Source organism: Phyllopteryx taeniolatus, chromosome 10 (assembly GCF_024500385.1).
Source record: "Phyllopteryx taeniolatus isolate TA_2022b chromosome 10, UOR_Ptae_1.2, whole genome shotgun sequence".
Classification (NCBI taxonomy): domain Eukaryota; kingdom Metazoa; phylum Chordata; class Actinopteri; order Syngnathiformes; family Syngnathidae; genus Phyllopteryx; species Phyllopteryx taeniolatus.
Window position 1 is genome coordinate 23805911 of NC_084511.1, and position 26922 is coordinate 23832832.

The window sequence follows — 26922 nt, forward strand, 5'->3', positions numbered from 1 at the left end:
GAGCTCACAGTTGACAGACAACATTGAAGCAGCTTAGTATGTTGTATATTGGCAAAATACAGTATGCTGACACATCAAAGATTCACTTCCAGTCCCCGCTGCAATTTTAGAGAGTAAGGCAGCAGCAAGCAGTACTACAAACACTACAGTGGTACTTTTAAAGGGTGTCCCAAATTAGGAGATTCTCATTATACAAGCAGTTGCTTTATAGATTTTTTGCTTCATGTTGCTAGGCAAATATTGAGACGTGAGCTTCAGATTCGTCCCCTTGAATGAAGTGAAAACATTGATTTGCAACAGTTATGTGCCCATGTACCATTAACCATAGGGGTGGCGGTGTCTGTTATACACTGTTGGACCCCACGGTGTTGGAATTTAGTGACCAAGTGCTATTTGCGGTAGTGGTGGCAGCACTCGGTCCGGCCTGAATGCTTAAACGCACGGCAGGTGCTCATCGGTACATGCAATGTTGGATAAGTCAAGCCGAACAGATGTACAGGGTGTGTCAGAAATGTTCAAAGACTGGTGTCACAAAATATATACTGTATTACAAATCAATCAGCTTTATTGGCCAAGCATGTTACAAGACACAAGGAATTTATTGCCAGTATTTGGAGCCACTCTAGTACAACGACGACGAAATAGACATTTAGGATATTAAAAACGTGCAGAGTGAGCAATGAAAGTGTACCACTAGTCTGATAGTACTAATATAATGGCAAGTGTGCAAATGATGCAGTCTTTAAGCAATTAAGAGCAGTTTAAAGTGACTAATTGTGCAACGATATGGTGCAGTGACAATTGTGCAAATGGTGCAGTTCTCAAACATGAGTGGCCAGTAGTCACTTGTGTAAACTGAGTTTTCCACTTTAATGTGGGCCAGACAATCAACCATAACGTCTACAAAGAGATTCTGCTGCATTTGCTTCATATGATATAGGAGAAGAGGTGCGAGTTGTGGAAAGACACCTGCTTACAATGACCTGTGCATCTGACAGTTCCTGGCCGGGGGAAAAAACAGCCTGCTCAAGCAACCTCCCTAATCACCTGTTCAAATTTAGTAAATAGATTTTTTTTTCCAACCTAGTCAACTGAAAACCACGTTACAGTGGAAAGAATCGGCAAATTACCAGGAATACTGGAAGAGTAGTACACACTGTTGTGACTTTCATCTTGTCCCAACAGCCAGTAATTATGAAACCAGTTTATTGCTTTACATTCTCACATTTTGTTTCTATACAATACAGTGCTCGTTTTCTTTATTCAAAAACTGTATTGTTACGGAATGCAATTAATTCCAATGAAAAGAACTGATAGTACATTGTGTTACGATTTTGGCCACAAAACGAGTTAAACTCGGAAGCGAAGGTGCAACTGTACACTGTACTTGGCAGTGCAGTCATACTCCTGTTTATTGTTGAGGTGCCTGCTTACCAGTAGGGGTGATCATCACTTTTGGCATGTAGTAACACAACCGGCTCCCACCCCCCACCTCTTTGCCGAACTTCAAGCAGAAGTGCGGGGCTACGAGGTGCACTGCACGACGATACGGAACCAAACCACTGGAAGTGAAGGTGGAAGGAGGACCACCGCCAAGGCAATGAACGTCTGACGGCGCCATGAACCCCGAGGAGCAGACCGTAACGTGGTTGATATCACTGGGAGTGCTCGGCTCCCCCAAGAAAAAGATCGCCGACCCGGAGGAATTCTTGAAAACCTCGCTGAAGGATGGCCTCGTCCTGTGCAAGCTGGTGGAGAGGCTTGTGCCCGGCTTCACCGCCAAGGTAGAAAGGTCGACCTCCACCCCCCCCCCAAAAAAGTTAACATAATGTGATCCGATAGCAAACAAGAAGGGAGGGGTTTGATGTGAACACAGACGCACAGGCCGCCCGTTTGAAAAGTTGCAACTGACGTTTCGTCTATATTTATGTTACATTTACTATGAGATAAAGCTAATTGGCATTGTTTGCTGAAAGAAGTCGATACTTTTATAATGTTCCGCATTTTCGACTTTGCTGTAGTGCATGCAGCCCCCAACCAGGAAGCGCGTTCGGCTTGCTAAATACAGTTAAACACGAGCAAATACGTGTTTCATGAGTTATATTATTATTAGTGTTTTTTTTATTTTGCACGTAAAAGACGAAAAGATGGTAAAGTTAAGTTGCAGGGCTTCGTCACTTCCTCTTTGAAGCCTCTTCCCGGTTCCTTCCTTCAACCTCTTTTGTGAAGATGGCGTCAAACAGGAAGACTGTGTCAAACAGGAAGTGTACGACAATAATACTGGAAATATTTTATTTATTTATTATTTGTTTTGCATTTACGCACGACAACAAGCACAATGTAATGAGCAAGATTGTGAATGTTAAGATCAGTCTCATGACATACATACGCGGATACAAAAAAAATAAACATACAAAAATGAGCTGTAGGCGAATCATGAAGAATTGTTCCTCCCATTGTCTTTAAAATATTACATCTCCCGCTGTTGGCATATCAATTGCAGTATGGTTGAATCGAAACAGCGACACCTTTTGTTTTAATACCGGAACTTGAAGTTATTTTGAAAGTCATACAAATCTATCTTAGTGGTAGCTTGATGGTGATGTCATTATTGGTTATGTTTCAACGAAGGGGACGCGGAAAGACTCCATATTTCATAAACTCGCGTTCCTACCACCACGTATAACTGGACTTTAAATGGCGTTAGCTTCGAGTCGCTGTGTTTGAAACAAACAAACAAACAAACAAAAAGTATAACGTGCCCTTCGTTCTCAAATGTGCTGCAATGTTATATCCCGTGTGTTCGTGCTCAGTACTGCCCGGAGCCCCGAACCGAAGCCGACTGCATAGGCAACATTCGAGAGTTTCTGAGAGGATGCTCGTCCTTGAAAGTCAAAGTTGAGGTAAGTAACGACACGTTTCCACCGTTTCTCCGTCGACTTTAGCCTTGTTAGCCCCCAGGTGCCGGTCTCCCATGAGTGGACTTAGACCCGCTCGCTTGTGTTGTGTTGTGATCCGCTCAGCCTACTTGTACTGTATCGGGTTTCCCAGAACGTCATGTGGAGTGAAACTCATAAACAGGCGTGCTGTCTGTCAGGCGGTAACGAGGTAAAACTAATTGATTTCAGTAGATTTTTCAGGCACAATATCTCCTTTTGTTGAGTATTTTTCTGACCTCTTTTTACTTTTACTTGCTGCAAGGAATGCATTCATACCATTTCCCCCAGACCGAGTATAAGTTCTTAAATGCCGTTGTCTTGTCAAAATGTTTCATTTTCACCAAATATTGTTGTAAAACACAAACCTTTTAAAATCAAACTGCGTATTTTGGGTCAGTCTTATCAAACATTTCCCTTAAATATAGCCAGTACCATTTTTGGAATGTGGGAAGAAGCCAAAGTACCCAGAGAAAACCCACCCAGGCTTAATATTTGAGATTATATACTGTAGATATGCTACTGGCAGGATCAACCAGGCAACCGTCGGAGCTTGAGGAACTTGCTTGTCAGAATGTCTGCTGCTACATCTGGCGGGGCGGCTGCCTCTCTATATGCTATTAATATGCTATTAGAGTGAAATCGCAAAGTTCAACTCAATGGAACCAATTACAGTTTATACATGAAAAGGCAACACCACTAGGCTTCAAAGCACTGAGTTTTCGTTGGAAAATAACCATCAATACGGTGCACTGTTTTGAATTGTCAAGGACGGGTATTGCGCCATTGTTCTGCTTGACCATAGGTCAGTCGTAGTCGGAAACTGCAAAGAAGTTGACAGTTGTGATTTGCCTCTCTGTGCTCCCGGTGTTACAGAAAAATCTGTGACCAGAAATAATTGCAACCAGGAGGCTATCCAGGGGGCGATGTCGACCAATGTCGCTGCGTGTCAGCATTCATAAATTAGTATATGTAGAAGTAAAATTCTCTATTTCTATCAGTCAATCAATCAAATATGAATTGTTATATATTCATAGTTGTGTGTAAATACTGTATATAATAAAAGACTAATGCTGCTTTTCCATTACAAGTTCTAGAATGGCCTGACCCCGCTCTGTTCCTTGTCGCGCCTTCCATCCGCTATATTTCATCTTCTGCCAGTATTGACAAAAATGCTTGCACCTTCTCAGTCGACCACTGAACAAAAGCGGATTTAGGCCTGCCGCACATTGTGCGACGTGGTCGTACCCGACTGGACCGGACCATCGTGTAGCGTTGCCGACACACCCCCGCACATGAGCGATTGCACAAGTGGATGCCCGGCGAGCCTGTATAGGCGTTTGATGTTGTGTATTCAGGATCTTGTACTTAATCACATTCCTTAAATCACAAAGAGATAAATAGTTAAGGAAGAAGCAGGTTGATAAAGAGAGAGAGGGTGTTGGTGAGAATAAAAGCAAAGAGTTTGGATGTTTGAAAGGTGGCTCGCTCGCTCCATTCATTTGAAAGTACCCAGCGTGTACATACGTTCAAGTACATTCTGGTCACAAACTTAGCTTTTTCATCCACAAGAACATTGTGTTAAGTATTGATGTAAAACAATATTTGATGCTTTATATGCAGTACTATTTATATGGTTTGATGCGGCGTGGCTTGCTAAACCCGGAAATGTGTTTTCCCCGTGAGGGAAAGCTTATCTGTTGCGACGTTAAGATGGCGATTCAAATTTTAAATCGCGGCAAAACCAGTGACAGACTGATTGGGGACTCATGAAAACAGTCGCCAAACCACACACACTTCGCGCCAGTTCTGTTTCGGGTTGAGCGCCGTCGCCCGGTGTGCGGCGGCCTAAAAATGCCATGATTGTGAAAATTAACGTGCAAATTATTGACACCTCTTCGGCCATGCCTCTTATCTCTACACCCACTGATTGGCTAGTTCTCCTCACACCTAGTCGGTTTCAAATTAATAAAATTGTTATTAGCGGCATTAGATTATACATTATAATTTTATTTGACTGCAGGTTATAGAGACCGTTTTAACACATGACGAAAAGTCTTTTTTTTTTTTTTTTTAAAACTACATACTCCAGCTTTAAATCAGCAAAATCGTGATCACGATTAAAATTCCATGAATTGTGCATCTCATTGCAGGGATATCTGTCACTTCATAAGTGGCAGTCTGGCAGATAGTGAAGAAGAATTAAAAAAAGAGGCCAAGTGCTTCCTTCAAGCTGTTTTTTTTGCCACTCCCTGTTAAACTTTATTTTAAAACTAAACATTAAACAAAGAGAATTACATATGTATTTAACCAAAGCACATTAACTTGGTAGTGAGAAAGACCTCTATCTTCATGCTAACACACAATGCAAAATGCCATGGATGGGTTTATGAAAAGGACATTAACTTGGAAGTGAGAAAGACCTCTATCTTCATGCTAACACACAATGCAAAACGCCATGGATGGGTTTATGAAAAGGACATTAACTTGGAAGTGAGAAAGACCTCTATCTTCATGCTAACACACAATGCAAAACGCCATGGATGGGTTTACGAAACTAGCATCATTATTGTGGTAATTATAAAATTTAGAACAACAAGTGGTAGCAACACATGCAGACAGGGGATACAATAATGCTCACAGGGGATACAATAATGCTCACAGGCATATATTCTTTATCCTCTGCGAAAAATGACCAATATTGAAGCATAGTTCCTACGGTATTCTCCTATGTTTTATCATCAAATCGATTTATGTCTGTATGTATTGTAGTTGCCCCAGCGGCCAAGATGCACACACCTCAATGAGCGGCACAATGGCCATTGAATTATCATGATGCACAAAGTGTTTAATTATTCATATTCTATTCAAATTATGTTACTACTGTAAAAGTATGTTTTGATAAAGTACAATAATGTAGACTATCAAGAAACACTGCATTAGAGCTTAAACGCAGCATTAGGTTAAAAGCAAAGAGGAATGGAGTGGAAATATTGAATAAAATTGTAACTTCAATGGCTGTATATAAGTTTATGAAGACTTTATTGAAGTGTCCTGGTCTGTTTTGAAGAATGCCCCAAGTATCACAGAGGGAATGTGTTGCAGATGTTGGGACTTTTCCTCTCCCTCGCTGTGTGCCACACAACTCTCCATCTTTATAAATAATCTTGGTCTGGTCTTGAATCACATCATATGCTTTGTGCCAGCCTGACTCGGTGCACAGTGGAGTCGTGGAGCGCTCGATACTCTGCTGGCTTTTGTCTGGCAGGTCCCCCTCAGCCCATAATTAGACCTTGTGCAGCTAGCAGCAGCTCGTGGCCAACCAGTATTAGGCCCTCAAGCCAGTCCTGCCCATCTTTTGGTCGCTGACGTGATCGTCTTTTTTTTCTTCTTCTTCCTTCCACCGCAGCAAATAGTGCCTGGTTATCCAATTCCTTCACAAAGAAGACAGTCATACTGTTTTCACTTCTGCACTGACACTCCCAAAGAGGAAGCACCATTTTAACTGCTCAAGACCTCTTACTACTTTTCTCAGCTGAATAGGATGATTTATTAGTATGTGTAGTCATGGTCGTACTTGAATTATATGCGTCAAATTAGGGCTGTTGCATTTCACATTTTTGCATCATATGAGATCTTGTATGTATGTATGTATGTTTTACACGTTTTTGTATGACCCGTCACTTTGTGCCGCATTTATTTAATTTACTTGAAGGTATTACAATCGCACACCGAGGTGAGTAAAAGTGATGTGAAATGGAATTATTCTGAACCAGTGGCAAAAGTACTCACACTCTGTACTTAAGTAGAAGTAAAGAGAGTTGTGTAAAAAATAAATAAATGAATTAAAAAAATGGTGAAAGGTCACATACTGATTCAACTCCTGTACTTAATTAACAGTAACAAGTCCGGACTCGGCGGCACAGTGAAAAAAAATATCAATCCTATTTTGACAAAGTAGGGAGTCGAAAGTACAGATATCCATTTTCAAATATTGGTAAAAGCAAAATATCTTTAAAAAAAATACACATGCAAGTAAAGTACACATAGCTGAAAAACCTACTTAAGTACGACAAATTTGTACTTCGCACCAATGCAAAAGACATGACAAGGACTTCAGGTTAATCTATAGTACATTAGTTAACACATTATTTCAATACATACAGCTGCGCGACATTTATCATTTGTTATCAGGACATAAATGTACAGTTTTCTGCATGGGCTAGGGTTTATTGGCTTCACTTCTAGGACTAGCTAGCTCTGACTAATGGGTAGCCCTGACTTCACAACACAAGTATAGCTCTGAGGAGCAAAGGAGGGTGGATTTGGTCTAAAAATAATAAGCATCTCTGGTGAGTGTGATGTATTTTATTTGAATTTTTTAATGTTTTTTTTTCATGTTATTAGATAAATATTGATGGTCAACTAATTGCTACAATGTGGTGTAGAGGTCTGGACTTGTTTGTTTGTCATGTACTGTATTGGGAGATAAAGGTTATGTTTCTTGCTTTAGTAATGGTATTCATCCTCAAATACATAAAATGCCCCTTTCTCTGTCTCTCTCTTACTCTCTGTAGTGCCACGCATAGTTATATTGCATTTTTGTACATTATTTTGCAACGTGATAGTGGTGGTGGTAAGAGGTGGATTAGTCAGGTTAAGCCCCCACTTAAGGGCCAGGTCCGAAATGCACTGCCCCTCCTGTGTCATACCTGAAAACAGTGTTTTTTGATAAGAACACTAAGGGTTGAAGTTTTGTCATTGCAGCAAGTTGGTTTCTTGGTGTCTGGCCGCGGGGGAAGCGTACAAAGACGACAGCGCCCTGGTGCAAAATTGCCCATATTTGGAAGTGCTTGCGTAGCAGCCTCCCAGGAATTTTATTGGATGCGCCTTCTAACGTCACTGCCACGCCGCTCGCGATGCGACACGCTCTTCTGTCCTCGCTCCCTCACAGCACATACACCATCACCAATGGGTTTGTCGACGGCGCGCTGCGCAATTGTCCAGTTCAGTCACGTTTGGCCCTGTCACTCGTTGTGCGGTGATGGTTACATTTTTTCATGATAAATTTGTTGATTAAAAGTCTGAATATTTTTAGTGGAAATAGTTCCATGTAGTGTTTTCATAAGAAATGCATCTCACAGAGCATATTTATTATGAACTGAAAATACCAATATCAGAATGCAAGATTTTGTTTCTATGAAATCACCCCTAATACAAACTTTGACAATGTCCTACCTAATATGACACCAGCAATATTATTACATAGCTCTATGTATGGATGTGTACGCTTCAGTGCAGGATATGATGATGGACAAGATGTGATGGTCCTAACACAACTTAGGATTCAAGCTGCACCACTCAAATTCTATATTTAAAATGTTTTATTCAAAATATGAAACTGTAGCCTCGAAAGGAAATGAGATAGCTGCCCGAGACTCTGCAAGAGAGCGGCATGTGCAGTGAATCATAATGGTGTCTGGCTGTTTTACGGACTGCTAATTCACAGAATATGGGTCATCCTTAATGTGCCTGTAGTTGTGTAGGGCCGTGGCTCATTTAAATCCTGTGAGTGTTCCGTTGTGTGTCCGATTATTTGGTGTACAGCCCCATGTTTCTAATTGTGACATATATTTGAACTGATTTATCATTTATTTTTGTATTTTATCCAGGGGTTTGAGCCCGAGTGTCTGTACAGCGGGGAAAATTTTGGCAAGGTCCTGACCACGTTGCTGGCCGTCAACTTTGCTACACAAGGTAAGAGCTGTGCAGTCCTTCCCTGACCTTCCGGCATCCCGCTGCTTTGCAAACAAAGCCGGGGTGATTTTACATCATTGATCGCTTCAACAGTTTTTCCACAATTAATCAATTATTCATGTGGGCTGTACAATTGTGGAAAAAAAAAAAAAAAAAAACGGCACAGAGGTCATGATGACTTCTTGGAAGGTTCTGCTGTTTTCATGGGCTCGCCCCCCTCAAGAACAAAATCATTTGTAAATAATAACACTCACTTTTCAATGATTTCAAATACTGTCCTAGCATGGACGCATGAAGTGACAGACAATTCACACTCACATTCACTGAGTTGGAATTGAAGTCAGGCGAGTAAACTACTCCACCGTGACTTAAATATAATCGTAAAATAATTTTTGGTGAGGTGGTGCAATTATTTTGTTTTTTAAACTTCTGTTTGGGTACCCCATTGGCAGTAATATAATGGCACCTAAATTGTGAAGCTTGACCCGCTGGAGTCTTGATTTGGAAAAACAACAGGAATGAAGATACATTTTTAGAAAACTCAAAATGCCAGCCTTCTAATAATAATCATAACATAATTTTGGCACCGTGGTGTTGCAATACCAACTACGATGGCATGGTTCCTAAAGGATGCAGCTACAGTTGATATAAAAAGATTAACACCCCTATTGAAATACCATTTTTAAAAAATATAAAAACATGAGCCCAAGATTTCAAAACGTTTGCTACAATTACTGTGACCTATAACCACAATTGGAACTCACTTGGAAAAAAAAAATCTTTTTGGAAGGGGCTATGAACAGAACTAACCGCGATAATGTGGTTGCATAAGTGTACAGACCTTCTTATTTGAATCACTGCAGGTATGGTTTTCTTTTTTGCTGATGTGCAGTGTTTGCGCCAAGCATACATTTTAGAATTATGGACAAAAAGTTCAGCCTTGTTTTAAAAATGGCAAAAACACACTTAAAATCTCCCAAACACATGTGGTGAAAATGTGATATGGGCTTAGGAAACCAAGAAAAAATTGTATTTGGGTATATAAATAGAATAGAAACACTAAAATGCTTTGGAAGGGGTGGCTGGTGCAAGTTTTTTGTGTTTCTGTTTTCAGACAGTGCCAAGGATGCCAAAATAACCAATCTTTACCTGACCATTTTTGGCTGATATAGACCCATGACAGTCCATTTCTATGAACTACATGCACGTCATCATCCTTATTATTATTTTTTTAACCGCACTTTTAGCAATATCTTTCAGTAAGTTATTAAATTGAATGTGGAAGATTTTTTTGTGCTTTTTATGAGAGGCATTTATTGTGAACATGACAATAACATTAAAAGCTGTCAATTCAATTGAATTGAAATGATATGAAGTATACAGGACAGGCAAGAACACCACATATTTACTGTTTACATTCACCCTCTTTTTTTAATTAACTGACTGCTATGTTTGTACTGTACACTATTTTTGTTTCTCATGCAGCTTATGGACCAGTTCATAGGGAAACAAAAATCAGCACAGGGTTTTGCTATTTCAAACTGTACTGCGGCAAACTGTACCACTTGGTGGGCTAAGAGGCAACAACACAATCTGTGTTGCTCAATTTGTGTCATGCAACGTTTGATCAAGCTGATTGGCTTTACTGGCAGAGGCCAGCTGGTGTGACAGTGTGTGTTTGTGTCCTGCTGGGTGGCATATTTTCCTGCCGAGCTCGATGCGCCCTGACTAATATCCTGCTTGGTTCATTTTCCATTCAAATGAGGGCTTTGTGTAACACGGAATTAATAATGTGAAACTTGATATCGCCTTGGGACAGAGACAAGAGAGTGAGAGAGTGAGAAAGAGAGAGAAAGAGAGAGTGAGAGAGAGACGCGCTTACCTTCCCTACTTTAAGGACGCAACTTAAAATGTTTAGCATTACCGCGGCCTTGCAATGCTTAGGGGCTAATTGCTCCAGTAGGTAGAACTAGTCTCTGCTCACTCAGCCTCAGTGTTTATTGTTATTATTTCGTCAGCTTTCTTAACAGAGGAAATCTGCTTCCCATGCACATCACGATACGCTGCTGCAGACTCACAGCTAAATGACTCTGAGGACATCCATTTTGGACATTCCTACTTGTTTATTTGTCTTGATCATGACACAGTGATAGTGGAGATGAGCTGCAATCAGCTACAACGTATGCTCGTAACCCTTTAGGCTTTTCTATTTTCCTGCCAACCACGCCAGCACTGTTTCAGTCCACTGTGGACAAAATAGAATGGTCGTGAGACAAAGCCAAGGGACAGGACGATCAAACATGACAGGCTGTGATTGCTGTAGATGCCTGTCTACTTTTTAACTGTCAAAAAATGTGCCACAGCATTCATGGTGCGAATGAGAAAGAAAATAACGGGATCTTTTGCATGTTTTGTGATGGATTAGTGAATTAGTTGTCGACAGAAAAAAAAAAATCAAACATTTATTGTGAAAGAGTTGCGCTGATGCCGACTCTGGAGCTGCGCCAATAGGGGAGCTTCATATGACGTCTCACTGTACAATGTAATAAGTTAAAAGGGAGAGAATAATGGCAAAAATCTTAGACATCAGTTCATCTCAAAGGCCAGAAATTCAGATGTCGATGATTAATTTTAGGTGTGTCAAGAAGACACACTCATCCGATGCCAAGGGTTCTTGACTATCCAGTTTGAACAAGGCAAACAAACAAGATAACTGAGGCTGCATATTGTGTGTCCACAGATAGTGTTGCAGAGAGGTCATGTCCGCAGTCCGGCGCCCAATCACTTAGTCAGACTGCGTCCTCACACACGACCTCCTGTGCCAAGTCCAAGGGCTCTCTGTGGAGACAGTCCAAATCTGCGGTATTTTCTGCATCCTCTCTTTCGTTCTGTTACAAGCTCACATACACTACTCAGAAAACGTTAGGGATATTCGGCTTTTCATTGGAATTTCAGGATGAATCTAAATTCACTGTAACCTTTACAAGTGAACTTAATTGGACCTTCTCTAATATGTGACCACCCACTTGACAGGAGATGTCAGAAAATGGCAGCAGCAGCAGCGGGCAGCTGATGGTGAAGGCCCGCTTCAACTTCAAGCAGAACAACGAGGATGAGCTGTCGTTTGTCAAAGGTGACGTCATCGTCGTGATGCGGCAGGAAGAAGGCGGCTGGTGGGAGGGCAACCTCAACGGCAAGACGGGCTGGTTCCCCAGCAACTACGTGCGCGAGGTCAAGGCCTGTGGTGAGTTGTATATTTTATATATATGTATATTTATATATATATATATATATATATATATGAATATATATATATATGAATATGAATATATATATATATGAATATATATATGAATATATATATGAATATATATATATATATGAATATATATATTCATATATATATATATGAATATTCATATATATATATATTCATATATATATATATTCATATATATATTCATATATATATATATATATATATATATATATATATATATATGAATATAGATATATATACATATATTCATATATATATATATATATATGAATATAGATATATGAATATATATGAATATATATATATATTCATATATATATATATATATATATATATATATATATATATATATATATTCATATATATATGTTCATATATATGAATATATATATATATATATATATATATATATATATATATATATACATATATATATGTTCATATATATGAATATATATATATATATATATATATATAGGCGGCACGGTGGCCGACTGGTTAGAGCGTCAGCCTCACAGTTCTGAGGTGCGGGGTTCAATCCCCGTCCCCGCCTGTGTGGAGTTTGCATGTTCTCCCCGTGCCTGCGTGGGTTTTCTCCGGGCACTCCGGTTTCCTCCCACATCCCAAAAACATGCATTAATTGGAGACTCTAAATTGCCCGTAGGCATGACTGTGAGTGCGAATGGTTGTTTGTTTCAATGTGCCCTGCGATTGGCTGGCAACCAGTTCAGGGTGTACCCCGCCTCCTGCCCGATGACAGCTGGGATAGGCTCCAAGCATGCCCGCGACCCTAGTGAGGAGAAGCGGCTCAGATAATGGATGGATGGATATATATATATATATATTCAGTGGTACCTTGACTTGAGTTTTTGTTCTGTGACCAATTGTGTAAATCGTTGTACTCTATCAATGTATTCTTCTGTCAAAAATAAAATCCCCAATAGATTAAACTGAAAAATGTAAACTGTAAATCTAAAATTTGAATGAGAATGTTAAAAAAAAAAAAAAAAAGTATAATCAAGTCAAAAGTAATTTCCATGCGGTGAGTTCAGTGTTAGCCTCTTCTCCATGCTCCTTTCGAATGTTTTCATTTAGTATTTGTGTGTTTGGCTGGTTGTCCCCTTCATTAAATGGCTGATGAAAGTGCATCGGTGACTGTCACGCTCCGTTTTTTTTCACTTGACTCGAGCGGCAGCGTATCGGAAACTTGATTGTAATTCAAAATTTTGCTTTCAACACAGCTCATAACTTAGAAAAACTTGTTAGGCGGGGCACTCGTAAGTCAAGGACCCCTATAGAAAAGTTTCACGGCACACGGCCAAACAAAAATTTCACAAAAGGTATATATACTGAAATAATGATCATCTCATTAGTCACAAATGTACTTAATGTGAAATCTGGGCCTTTTTAAGCCGTAATTCCTCGTGTATAATGCATATTCCCCCCAACCCCAAAATGGTCAAAAGTCAATCATGCTCATTATACATGGGTATAGTGGAAAATGGAAAAAACTTTTAACATTTTATAAATGTATGCCACCATCTAGAGGTTGTGAAAAAGCTGTACACTTTAATTCTAATATGCCACCGCCGCTTTGAGGTTACGAAAAAGGTGAAGCCTAAATTTTAATTCCAGTATGACAGGGGTACGTATGACTGCATATATGTAGAGTTGTGCTCATAAATTTATATTCCTTGGCAGAATTTGTGAAATATTGTGATTTAAAAAAAAAATATTGTGTGTTATGACTGAACAAGGGCGGCACGGTGGCCGACTGGTTAGAGCGTCAGCCTCACAGTTCTGAGGACCCGGGTTCAATCCCCGGTCCCCCCTGTGTGGAGTTTGCATGTTCTCCCCGTCCCTGCGTGGGTTTTCTCCCGGCACTCCGGTTTCCTCCCACATCCCAAAAACATGCATTAATTGGAGACTCTAAATTGCCCGTAGGTGTGACTGTGAGTGCGAATGGTTGTTTGTTTGTATGTGCCCTGCGATTGGCTGGCAACCAGTTCAGGGTGTACCCCGCCTCCTGGCCGATGACAGCTGGGATAGGCTCCAGCACGCCCGCGACCCTAGTGAGGAGAAGCGGCTCAGAAAATGGATGGATGGATGGATGACTGAACAACAACCATCATGAATATCGTTATGGTTATGTTTTGTTTGATGATAATGCTTGACAGTTTAATTTGAATCCCATTAAAATAAAATTCTATATGTTTCGCCTGGCCCTTCATGTTTTCTTTAAAGAATTGTACCCATCTTACAAATTCTGCCAAACATATGAGCACAACTGTGTGTTTTCTCATTAACTAAATAAAAGTAGGGCTGTGAATTTCAAAATAAGTAAATAAAATGTATTACAACTTCAAATAAAGTTTTTAACTTCAGAATAATTATTTGAAAAAAAATAAAATACAGATAATACTTCATGTTTTGATCATATGGGTAGAAGCAAAATCATGCATTGTCAAAATGCATTATACATGGGTAGAAGGGTTTTCCAGAATTTTGAGGTCAACTTTGGGGGGTGCGTATTATACACGAGAAATTACAGTAATATTCCGTTGTATGAATGGCAACAGGTGGATACACTGCTCAATTGGACGTTCTGCCATCTAGCGGAAGAGCATTTAATTGTTTTTCTTGGTACTATACGTCACTGGCATAGATAGATGAACAAAGAAAACATGCATTGTAGTCAATAAATAAGAATTTTCAGACCAGTCGAGTGAAATTTTATAATTTCCGATGGCACACATGATGTTCTCTCATTGTACAACTGTTGGGACACACTGCCTTACTGCAAGACTCTCATTGTCAATATCTCCCCTGTAGAGAAACCAGTGTCTCCTAAAGGTGCTCAGCTGACCAAAAGCTACTATAGTGTGGTGAGTATAAAACATACATAGTTATGGAAAACAATATTAACCCTCCCTTGTTTCTTCAATTTCTTGTTCATTTTAATGCCTATTACCACTAAAAGTATACAGTAGTACCTTAAGAATAAAATGAACGACAAAATTGCAGCTGATTCCATAATACTTTGTCCTATTTGACATGCTTAAGCTTAATTGTATTCCCAGTGATTTTGGTTATAATGCAGAAAACCATGGAAAATGCTAGTTATCAGCTCTTAAATTAAACAATTTTTTTAATCTTTATATTTGTCCAAAAAAATGTCCCTTTAGTTGTAGCAATAGTCTTTTCACGTGGGTGCTGGTGGCCTCTAAGTTGCACCCATTACTCAGCTAACTTCAGTGATGTCTGTTTAAGGAAACAATCTCACATATTGAACATATTTCTCCAAGCCAAGGAAAGCATATGCCAAAGCTAACTCTGACTTTTTAAATAAAAAATGAAATTAGCTAAGCTGTTTAAGTAACAAATTAAAATAAATAAAATAGGAAAATAAGCTTATTCAGAAATGTGACGAACAGCCAAGTCATGAATTCTGACCCACCCTGTCTCTTGTGCTTCTAATCTTGCAGGTGGTGCAGGACATCTTGGAACACGAGCGAGAGTTCGTCAAAGAGCTGCAAACGCTGCTGAGTGGTTACCTGCGACCGTTAAAAGCCAGCGATAAGTAAGAGAGATGGTAAAGCCATGAAGGCTTTTTCTCACTGGTCACTTCCTTCACTACCATTCAAATATCAAATCAGCCAAGGAATCGTTGTGAATTCAGTCCTGATTATCCTGTAAGAATTAAGTTGGCTGCAAAGTTGTGTACAGTGATTATTTTTATTTTTATTTTTTTTCCCCTTCTCAGAATGATACGGAGCCCCTAAAGGGACATGGAAAAAAAACAAAAACAAAACTTGTTTCTCATTGTAACGAGAAACTTTCTCATTACGAGAAAGTTTCTCATTCGATCGATTGAGAAACAAGTTTCTCCCCCCCCCCCCCTCCCCATCTCACTTTAGGGGCGCTGTAGAATGACAACTATGCAAGATAATAAAAATAATGAAACCCACTGTATTCTGTATATAGAGAATTATCAAACCGGGTGTTGTTCAGTATATAATTGACAGTAAAAATTGACAGTTACCCATTTTATTTGGATGCCTTTGAGTTACTTTCCTGTTAAATGTTTGTGTCTGCAGGTTGAGCAGTGCAGACAGTGCCACCTTGTGTGGAAACCTGGAAGAGATTCTCACCTTCCAGCAGGGCCTGTGTGTCTCTTTGGAGGAATGTACAAAGTAAGTCGCAGCCATAAAATGTGGATGGCCCCTTTAGGGTTCTTCTGTTTTCTCTTCTTATTGCTCTCCCTCGTCACTCCAATCGTCTGGCCTTGACTTTGTCATTGCAGAGTCCCAGAGGGCCAACAGCGGCTGGCCGGATGCTTCTTGAATGTGATGTGTCAGATCAAGTCTCTGTACCTGGCCTACTGCTCCAGCCACCCGTCAGCTGTCTGCATCCTCACTGATCATAGGTCAGTGACTGACGTATTTTCTTATACACTATTAATATGTATTTTTGTTTTTTCTCCCAGAAAAAATAACCTTTTTAAATTTTGTACTAAAACAGCTATATGCTACATTCAAATTCTGTAGATGTTCTGATCAAGTACATGTTATAATTTGTTCATTTAGGAAATCAGGAAATTATAAGGTGATTCCAAAAACAATGTCCATTTTTGCATAGTTGGCACGTGAGTGTTGCCATTAACTCTAACTGGCTACAGAATTAAGTACACCCGAATGAGAGCCCAAATCTGTATAAGAATGTCTTCCGTGACAAAAGAGGTATTCATGTAACAAAGTTTATTATTGTGATTGTAGTATGCAGTTCGGTGGAACTGCACTACATTCTACTGACAATTGTTTCTAATATAGTGGTATCCTAACTTACAAGTTATTCAAGATATGAGCTGACGCTCGACCGGTTTATCTTGTCTTGAGTTGCGAGCAAAAATTTGAGATACAAGTGCTAGAGGGTGGCAGCGAACTTCACGTCAAGTTGCAGTTTGGCTGATAGGTGCTTGCTTGAAGCTGTTTATTGCCACTCCCTGTTGAAATGTACTGTCAAACTAAACTTAAACCACATAATTACACATTGTTTATTTAATCAAACCACATAAACTTTGCTTTATAAAAGTCTGCTAGCGTAATGCTATCGCACAATGCAAAACGCCTCAGATGGGCTAACGAAACTAGCATCGATGTTTGATAATTAAACCTTAAAGCAACAGATTTTTAAAAACTATTTTAACGTAAAAAAAATAAACAGTTTGAACACAAACAGTGCAGCAACACATGTAAACAGACAATAAAATATATTATTTAACCTCTGCAATAAATGACAAATATTACTTAAGCCTATTAAATCAATTAGTATGTATGTTTGTTTTTTTAATGCTGTCTGGTGATCAAGTCATACACACCAGAAGGAGCACAATGTCAGTAGGCATTGAAGAATGATGCACAAACTTTTCAATTCTTAACTCTTTTTAATTATCTTATTACTGCGTTTTTATAAAATATAATACTGGAGAGCGCTATTAATTTAATAACAAATATGCAAAAAATTTTTTTGTTGTATTATATGGGGAAGTGAAAAAGATTGATGGCATTTCCATTCATTTCAGTGGGGAAATATTATTTGAGATGCGAGGGTTTGGAGTTATGAGTGTTGTCATGGAACAAATTAAACACGAAAGTCAAGGCACCACTGTATACCTCAATGAGCTTCATGGCAGGGAACTAGCCTAGCCTGTGCAATCAGCTCCCGATATATAGGTCTTGTGCCTGGTGGATGAGAGTGGACGGGGCAGAACGGCACGACCTGGGACAAAATATTAGAAACACCTCACCGTGATGCGTTGTAGTTCATCACCATTGCAAAATGTTGCAAACTGAAGGCTTTTATTTTTTTATCTGAACGTGTATTTGCACCTCATTGGACGGCGCAGGTGTACCTAATGGTGTGCATGGTTGCAGTATGACTTGAAGCCACTGTGTCATGCTTTCATCCTTAAGTAGTTCACGTAATAAAAGATATAATTTCCACTAGTGGTGAAAGTAATGCCATCTTGAGGATTGGTAGTAATCCTCTATGAAGATTGATATCACTGAGCTGCAGAATAAGTTGACCAACACACAGGAAGCTACATGTTGACAGGATACACACACACACACACACACAGTTTTGGCTTTGCTGGCATGCTCGTAAAGTGCTAGAGATAGATACTTTATTCATCCTGTGAGGACGTACAATATTTCATAAATGTTTTAAAATGTTTTATATTTTTGTTTTTAAATATAATATGAACTTTAATACATGTATAAAATATATAAATGTATAGTTTTTCTAAATAATTTATATAATTCTATTAGTTAAAGTTATTTAATTAATAAATTTAACTAAACAAAAAAAAAACCTGACGATTAAGATGTTGCATGGATGTTTACAGCAGTAATATTTATACAATTAGTGAAAAGTGTGAGGTATAATGTTATATATTCATACATATATAATGACATGATGAATTATAATACGGTCATTATGTACAGTGTATGAAGCATTTGTTGACATGCATAATGTGTATGCATAGCAGTTCTATTGCACATTGAATCTTGAGAGAAATTAATATGTTAATATAGTCACATATTCTCCGGTCACATTTGATCAATGAGTGTAAATTGAGAGGAATACATATGGATAATCATAATTATATAACATTGGGTAGGATGTTTGTTAATATCCTTAATATTGATTGTACATATGTAATTTACATAACATTATTGCACAATGTCCTGAAAGTAAGTTTTTATTTTTATATTTGACAATAAGCACATTTGAACTCCCATTATTAACAATTAAGTTACTATTTTAAAACGTAATTTTAATGTGATGTTGATTCATTTGGGAGCGTAAAAGAATGATTCATTTGTTCCTCTGTTCACCGTGGGAGAAAGAGACCTCAATGAAGGTTTGTAATCTTTGCCACTTGTTTCGTATTGGGAGGTGTTTGTAATATTGGTTACACTATTTTGCCACATGAAAGGGTAAAACGAGACACCAGTTAAAAGTGAAGTTGTTCCATGAGCTCGAGTTTACTTATAGAATAGACATCAGTTACATTAGTGACAATGTAGTTCTGTGAAAACTTTTCCAATGAATATTTTCCTGTTACTCGGGGTTGTCAAACATTTTCAGCCGACAAATTACATGTTACTTAGAAAACGGTACCTTAAGTATGAGAAAAAATGTGTTACTGTAAAATGCTTTAATTGTTGACATATTGTGCAATTGTTTGGACAATTTAAAACTGTTCATGTGGCTTAATAAAAGCTCTCTGACATTGTCTGGTCAAACTACAACAAGGATAAAGAATTACAGAACGCTTAACATCCACTTGTCAAATTCTGATTAAAATCACAATCAAGATGTGTTGGGATCCCATGCAATTGCTAAGTATCGTTACCACGACGACCAGGGAGCAGCTAAACATGCGGCAAAGCGAGCAGCGACTCAGTCTTGCCAACTTGGTGACAATATAGCTATATTTAGCCGCAACAAATTTATATACATCAAATCTTGGTACTTTTTGTTGTTTTACTTGAGGGCCCGAGAGAAGGAGATCAACCCTCTATGTCCAGACTGCTAATAAATGTATGTATTTTAAGGCTATGAAATAATTACATGACCTTAAGCCTTCTGTCCCCCCCCCCCCCCCCCCCCCAACCCCCCCAACCCCCAACAGCGAGGACCTTGACAAGTTCATGGAAAGTCAAGGAGCCAGCGCTCCGGGCATCCTGACGCTGACCACCAGCCTCAGCAAGCCATTCATGAGGCTGGACAAATACCCTACCCTGCTGCAGGAGCTGGAGAGACACGTGGAGGTAGTGATGCGTCCATGTTATAAAAGGTAAATGAAATGTGTTGCTGCACAATTGTCAACCTCATATGTTTGTTTTATATCCTCACTACAGGAAGCCCACCCAGACTTCTCTGACATCGTAAAGGCCACAGCAGCATTCAGGACCTTAGTGGTGAGTGTGTGATATAGCAGCAGCAGCTGTAATCTTAATTCATGCATCGCAGCGCATCATCTTAATGAAATTTCTGTACTGCTTGTTTTATCCGCATGGGATCAACCTGTGATCCTCGCCAGTCACTTCTTGATTATGAGATGATGGCAAGTCCAGTATACTAGGAACCCTCACACATGTTCCAGACCCACCCACAAAAAGCAGCAATATAGAAAGACTATATAACATTTTTTTTTTTAAAATAGTTAAATCCCTTGCACGCACTTAAACACATGTAAACTTATCAATTGACACTTGAAGTATTCCCTTGGCGCTTATTTTCACGAAATTGCTGCCAAGAAATGGGAGCCTATCGTATAACATCAATTTGAGGAAATGAAAATAGTCTCTCGCTGGCATAAAAAAAACGCTCCAAAGTATGCTTTCTTCAGGCTGTTTATTTGTCACTCTCAGTGGAAGTTTACTGTAAAGCTGACACATAAAACAAAAGGAAATTCAACATTGTATGTTTAAACACTGGGATAACAAAAGCTACAGCTAGGTGTTAACATAACGGAAAATACCTTAGATGGGCAATGGAAATTAGCATCATGGTACTGCACTGAAGGTGCGCAACTCTAAATTCGGACTTGCCTGTATACTGTAAAAACCTATGAAAAAGTCAGCGATATAACAGGGGTGTGAAATGTGAACCTTGATATACCCGGGGTTCACTGTAACGGGGATTAAAGAATTTGGCAAATGTTGGTTTTTCTCTTGAAAAGCGGAAAAAAAGTGAAGGTATGCGTTGAGATGCCATTTGTAGATATGATGGCTTTAAAACCACATTGAATCCAAGAGCAGTTGACAGTTTCCTCATAATTTCTTTGTAAGAAAGGAACATGAAATATGCACGTTTTTTTTTTTGTGTGTGTGTGGGTTCTGATGATGATGTCAGGCGAGCAGAGTTGAAGTACTGCTACAGGTCTGCCTACTGCTTTTCCTCGTGTGATCTGCTGTGGAATATGACAACTTTTAGCTTGTCGTTTTTTTTCCCCTTTTGTTAGTCGGGAGAGGCCCTGATTAGCACAGGATAATGTCACAAAACCTTGAGTAAATTAGTATAAAAATTAGGGCTATTTTTTAAAGACAAGCACTAGCACTTATTAAACACTTATATAAGGGGTGATTGAAAAATAGCTATTATATTAATAGTAGTATTAATTAATATATTAATATAATATTTCGAAATACTTCAAATGTATTTTTATTCTATGTTTTGAGTGTTTGTTCCTTATTGTATGACAGTTTAATCTGTAATTTTTGTGTAAAGTTTTTTGTGATTGGTAATTAACATATGATGTATTAAAAGAAATCAATATGAGAGTAAAGCACTGAGTGTGAGGTTTTATTTAAAATTCGATATGGGCAGGAGAATTGGCTGACAGCTTCTCAAGCCGCCTCGTAATCAACTGATTTCAAATTACAACAAATAAAAAATGTATATGTACTTTAAAATACGGAGTTACTTTCCAATCACCCTGTATATACAACCGATCAAACGTTTGTGGTCACTTTGAAATATCCTTATTTTTTATTACAGCTTAATAAGATTAAATTAATCAAGAAATACAGTCTAGATATTGTTGATGTGGTTAAAAAAGATGCTTTTCTTTAAAAAAATGTGACCCTGAACTTTTGAAAGGTATTGCATGTCTGGTTAGTTGTTGTTTTCCCCCCCAATGTATTTGTTTTTCTTCTCTAGACGCAGTGCCAGGACCTGCGAAAGCGTAAGAACCTGGAACTGCAGATCCTGTCGGAACAGGTGCGCGGCTGGGATGGAGACAGCATGAAGAGTCTGGGTCACGTGCTCTATATGTCCCAGGTTCACATGAGAACTGGCTCCAGTGAGGTGAGTGTCAACGTGAGGGCCAACTTCTCTTAACCCGTTGGATCACATACATAGCCCTGAATTATCACACAATGTGCTTCAATATGAAGTGTAGAAGTTTCCAAAAGGATCTTTGTGTGTAACATCACTAAACAGAAGACCATGAAAGAGCGACGTCATCTTTCTTGTGGTTTTTCTGTGTCGGGCCTGGTTTGACTGGGGGCTTGGATGAAGATGAAAGAAAAATGCAGGTTTCAGTGTCAACCACTGCACAAGTCATAATGTTCCCATCATCCTCTTAAGCATATTTCACTGTCAAATCACACACAAAGCGAGCTAGCATTAGCTCGAGCATTGTAGTAACCCCCTTTTATCATGGGGATATGTTCCTGACGCACCTGCGATAGAAAATGAAAATCCATGCTAAATAAAATTAAATAGCTTTACCGCTCCCACAGGCTTTAAATGCATTTAAACTTGTTAAGACACTTTTTTTCAACGTATTCCTTAGTGCCTCTTACTCTCGCTTTCACAACACCCAAATATTCAACATTCATCATTTTGTATAACAGAGTTTGATATCTTAATGTTGAAAACTCAACAGAGTAGAGCAGGTTTTCTACTGACTGAAGTGTTGGCGGTTTGAATCTCTGCTCAGACTGTCCGCTTTTGAAGCCTCCTTGGGCAAGACACTGAACCCTAAATTACCTCCAGGTCGGTATTGTAAATGAGAAACTGTTCTCAATTGCCATACCTAGTTAAACAAATAATACATATATTTTTTAAATGTTAACGTACACGGCATTCCAAATTACCGTAATTTCTCGTGAATAATACGCAATCCCCCCCCCCCCAAAAAAAAAATCTTTATAAGGCAATAGTGCATATTATACATAGGGATAGTAAAAGTTAAAAAATTCCTTCATAACAAAATTAGGTGCATTAGAAGGTCTTAGAAAAGACACAATTATTTTTAAAATATGACTTTCAAATTTTGCATTCTATTTAGGTTTATGTTAAATACTAATATAATTTATCTTCCTCTATATTATATGTTAAAATAAGGCTGGGATGCACAGTAGTGTTTAATATTCACACTGCGATATTACAGAAGTATTTTCCACCTCCCACGTGGCCATCAGTTCGTCAGCCATCTTGCCCAATGTGCTGTAAACTAGCCGCCGCCATGATGTTGGCGTTAACAATGATGTCATCGTTAAAACATGGCGGCTTGCTATCAGAGGATTTGCCAGCATGTCTAGTGCCGCTGTATAGTTGTTGAAATGCTGTTTTATGTCAGTTAGTCTCCTAATCCCAGAAATAGTTGTAATAATGCCAATGTTAATAGACCCTATGTGTGTTTCTCCCCCCTCTGCAGCTTGTTGTTTATTTTCCTGTTTTTTTTATCTTCCACCAAGAGTCAAAATGCCATCCAGTGAGATGACCTCTCTAGTTCATTGTGCAAGACAGCTCATGTGGCAATGGCCAGGTGGATGTGGAAAATAACTCCATAAAGCCCAAGTGTTAAAACTAAACACTAGTATCTGTCACAGTAGTAAACATGTTATTCAAGCGTATGTAAACCTCAGTATTAAAAATAAAACGGTTCAGAGTTAAATAGGACAATTACTACTTAAAAGAGGATAAATATATCAATGCATAGAAAGTCGTGCATTCTGCTGTATATGGGTAGAAGACTTCTTGATTTTGGTGGTCAATTTTCAGGGTGCACATTATACCCTAGAGTGTATTACACACGAGAAATTAATGGTATTGTGCAAATTATATTTGTCTCTGATTTTCCAAAATAGCTGCTACAAATGACAGTCGGCATAATTTTTAAGTCATCCACCGTCAGAATATAATTCAAATGTGTTTGAACAAACCACTCAAGGATAACATTTTTTTTTCATTTTGAAAACTAAATGCTCGAAACGCACTGTTCCAAATTATTACGCACTACTGAGTTTCAAGACATTTGATAGGTTTTAAAGAACTGAAAGTACTCATTAATGGGTTGCAATGTAATGTGTTAGTGTATATAAAGAAAAAAAATTGGCACAAATCCTCGAAACGGATTTGAAAAGGGCCAATATCAGCCGATTAATCAGTCAGGCCCTAATTTTATTTACGCTGCATCTACAGCCAGTAAAGGTAAGTGCTGCCTGGCATGTTGCAACACAACATGGTACTACACTGAAGGTGTATGCCTCTAAATTAATTTGGTCTTTTAATGTGTTATGTGGGTTTCTAGACCTGCTTCATATGTAAAGTGCTGTAGGACAATTTCTGTTTTGATTTGGTGCTATTTAAATAAAGTTGAATTTAATTAGGCGGCACGGTGGCCGACTGGTTAGAGCGTCAGCCTCACAGTTCTGAGGTGCGGGGTTCAATCCCCGTCCCCGCCTGTGTGGAGTTTGCATGTTCTCCCCGTGCCTGCGTGGGTTTTCTCCGGGCACTCCGGTTTCCTCCCACATCCCAAAAACATGCATTAATTGGAGACTTTAAATTGCCCGTAGGCATGACTGTGAGTGCGAATGGTTGTTTGTTTCGATGTGCCCTGCGATTGGCTGGCAACCAGTTCAGGGTGTACCCCGCCTCCTGCCCGATGACAGCTGGGATAGGCTCCAGCACGCCCGCGACCCTAGTGAGGAGAAGCGGCTCAGAAAATGGATGGATGGATGAATTTAATTAAATTTGGACATGCCTATATATACTTTAAAAAAACACCAGCCTCAGCTTTAAAATCTGCATTACAGCAGGGATGCAAAAGATGAACTGGGATATAGGAAAACCTGGAAAAAATGCTATTTGTGCCACAATGATAATGTGTCTCTTTTAGGACAAAGATGAGCGCTACTTGATGCTTTTCCCCAATGTGCTAGTGATGCTCTCCACCAGTCCGAGGATGAGTGGCTTCATTTATCAGGCAAGTAGCTATGACGCATGATCTGCTCGTACAAAAGCGATACCTAAGATTTTTTTTTTCGTGTTTGGCAGACATGTTCATTTAAGCCATGCAACCACATTTAGTACAGTGGTGCCTTGAGATACAACTGACCCGATTTTATGAGTTTTTAAATTTCTTTTTAAATGTTATTTTATTATTATTATTTTTTTTGCTGTGAGTTGCGAGGAAAATCTTGTGACATTGTTTGGTGGTAGTGAACTCAACCCAACTCACTTCACAGCAAGCAGCAATTGGCTGTTTGTGAACAATTCTTCAAAAAGATGCTTCAAGCTATTTAATGCCACTCCCAGCTGAAATTTACTGTAGAACTAAACATGACAAAGACACTACCGTGTTTTGTGTATTTAAAACAACCACAGAACATCCCTAAGCATCTTAAATTGAATACTTCTTCAAAATCATTTGTGCTCTCGTCGTATCAGCGAACAATAATCCCTGAAAGGTAGACGATTGCTTGTAAAATTTGGTTGTCAAATTGCTTTACACCACATCTACTGATTAGACCCTTTTGCTTTATCTTCTACTAACATCTTGTGTTGATCGCTTAAAAGTGCCAGCCTGTTGTATACTATACTCTTCCGTCCTACCCTGAGTATGCGGTGTGCAGTTTGGCTGATAGTGAACAGTTCTTCAAAAAGAATCATTTAGACCTAATGTGTCCTTCAAAATCAACAAAATCCAGAACATTTTGTTTGTCGTTGGTTCTTCATCATCGATATATATCTCAGTGGGCAGTACAATACAAATGGCTTCTGGTGCTTAACTATGATTTAATGTCTCATATCTTTCTTTTTATCACTTTAGGGACGACTGCCACTAACAGGCACCACTGTAACAAGACTCGTGGAGGATGCGGATAATGCACACTATGCTTTTGAGATCACAGGTTTGTACATATGTTGAAGTGTTGGAGCTATTTTGCTTTTCTTTAGCCGTCACTTCTACAAAAGACAGAGGCATTCCCAGAAGTGGATGTGGCCTCTTTCAACTCTATAAATGTGTGTGTGGGTGTGTGTTCCACAGGAAGCATGATGGAGCGTGTGACAGTGTTTTGCAGCAGTGCCCAGGAGCTGCAGGAATGGCTCGAGCACCTGCAGCCATTTAGTAAAGGAGGCAGCCCAGCAGGCACCATCTTGAAGGTTTGCGCTTAAGAAACCGTTCAGCCGTTTATTGAATAGGACAAACATTCAAACACGCAAATACAAAATGAAAACATTTGCAAGAAACATGGAGTAGGCGCTTACACTAAACTAAAAGCGTGGTAAACGGCCGACCTGACTAGACACACATCAACACACCTGTGTTTAAACTGTAAATATTCCACAAACCATGATCCCAAAACACTATAATTTCAAACTCATCTTACAACATTACCCTTTTTGTATGTAACCAAATAAAGCACTATATGAGTCCTCTTTGTGAGAAGTGATATTTAGATGAATTTTACTTGGGGCTTCTTGCTCAAAGGTCAGCACATGCATTCAAAACACCACCATGTAGCACAAAATGGATCCCACACAAAACTAATGCACACTGTGTGGAGAACCTTCATCGTTTGTACTCTTCTGCGTTTGTTTCTCCCATACAGACTGTGGAGGGAAAGCCTCTTAGCATGGTGGGCACGCCTACCCACTTGTCTCACCTTGGCAGCTTCAGCGCCCTCAGCCGCGGGCCCCTCGAACCACCAAAGATGAGCAAGCCCTGGTCACTCAGCTGCCTGCGCCCAGCGCCTCCCCTCAAACCGTCGGCCGCACTGGGTTACAAAGAGGTAAGAGGTTGGAAAGCAGGGGTGGGCAAACTTTAGTGCTCACAGGCCACGTTTGATTTTTAAATCGGACTGATTAGCCAGGCCATAAAATAATTCTTGCTCATTTTTGAACTCATTACTCATAATGAAAAAAGTTAGTGTATATTAAATATGTAAAATATTTTAGTTAAATAGTACAATAATAAATGCTTTATTTTAACTTTTATTATTTCAATCAATCAATTTATTTTCAGATGAATGAATAAAAATGATTAAGCAGATTTCAGAGTCAGAATCAGCTTTATTGGCCAAGTACGTTACAAGACACACAAGGAATTTGTCTCATTCAACCAACCAATGTTGGGGAAAAAAT

At 39.1% G+C, this 26922-nt stretch overlaps 1 protein-coding gene across 7 annotated transcripts in view; it reads left to right on the top strand.

The window, feature by feature from the left end:
- Window positions 1–1257: 1257 nt before the first annotated feature.
- The window catches only part of arhgef6 (Rac/Cdc42 guanine nucleotide exchange factor (GEF) 6), a 36579-nt gene continuing 10914 nt past the window's right edge, over window positions 1258–26922 (top strand). For 2 of the 7 annotated variants that reach the window (XM_061788233.1, XM_061788235.1), the window contains exons 1-16: window positions 1259–1784; window positions 2814–2903; window positions 8609–8693; window positions 11434–11555; window positions 11727–11937; window positions 14806–14858; window positions 15459–15553; window positions 16071–16166; window positions 16277–16399; window positions 19673–19811; window positions 19902–19961; window positions 21706–21852; window positions 24674–24760; window positions 25607–25688; window positions 25826–25941; window positions 26391–26570. In XM_061788233.1, the coding sequence (XP_061644217.1) occupies window positions 1620–1784; window positions 2814–2903; window positions 8609–8693; window positions 11434–11555; window positions 11727–11937; window positions 14806–14858; window positions 15459–15553; window positions 16071–16166; window positions 16277–16399; window positions 19673–19811; window positions 19902–19961; window positions 21706–21852; window positions 24674–24760; window positions 25607–25688; window positions 25826–25941; window positions 26391–26570 (1851 nt within the window). In that variant the 5' untranslated portion in view covers window positions 1259–1619. Of the gene's footprint in view, window positions 1785–2813; window positions 2904–8608; window positions 8694–11433; window positions 11556–11726; window positions 11938–14805; window positions 14859–15458; window positions 15554–16070; window positions 16167–16276; window positions 16400–19672; window positions 19812–19901; window positions 19962–21705; window positions 21853–24673; window positions 24761–25606; window positions 25689–25825; window positions 25942–26390; window positions 26571–26922 lie in introns of those variants that run through there. The other 5 variants (XM_061788237.1, XM_061788238.1, XM_061788234.1 and 2 more) reach the window with 4 other exon arrangements.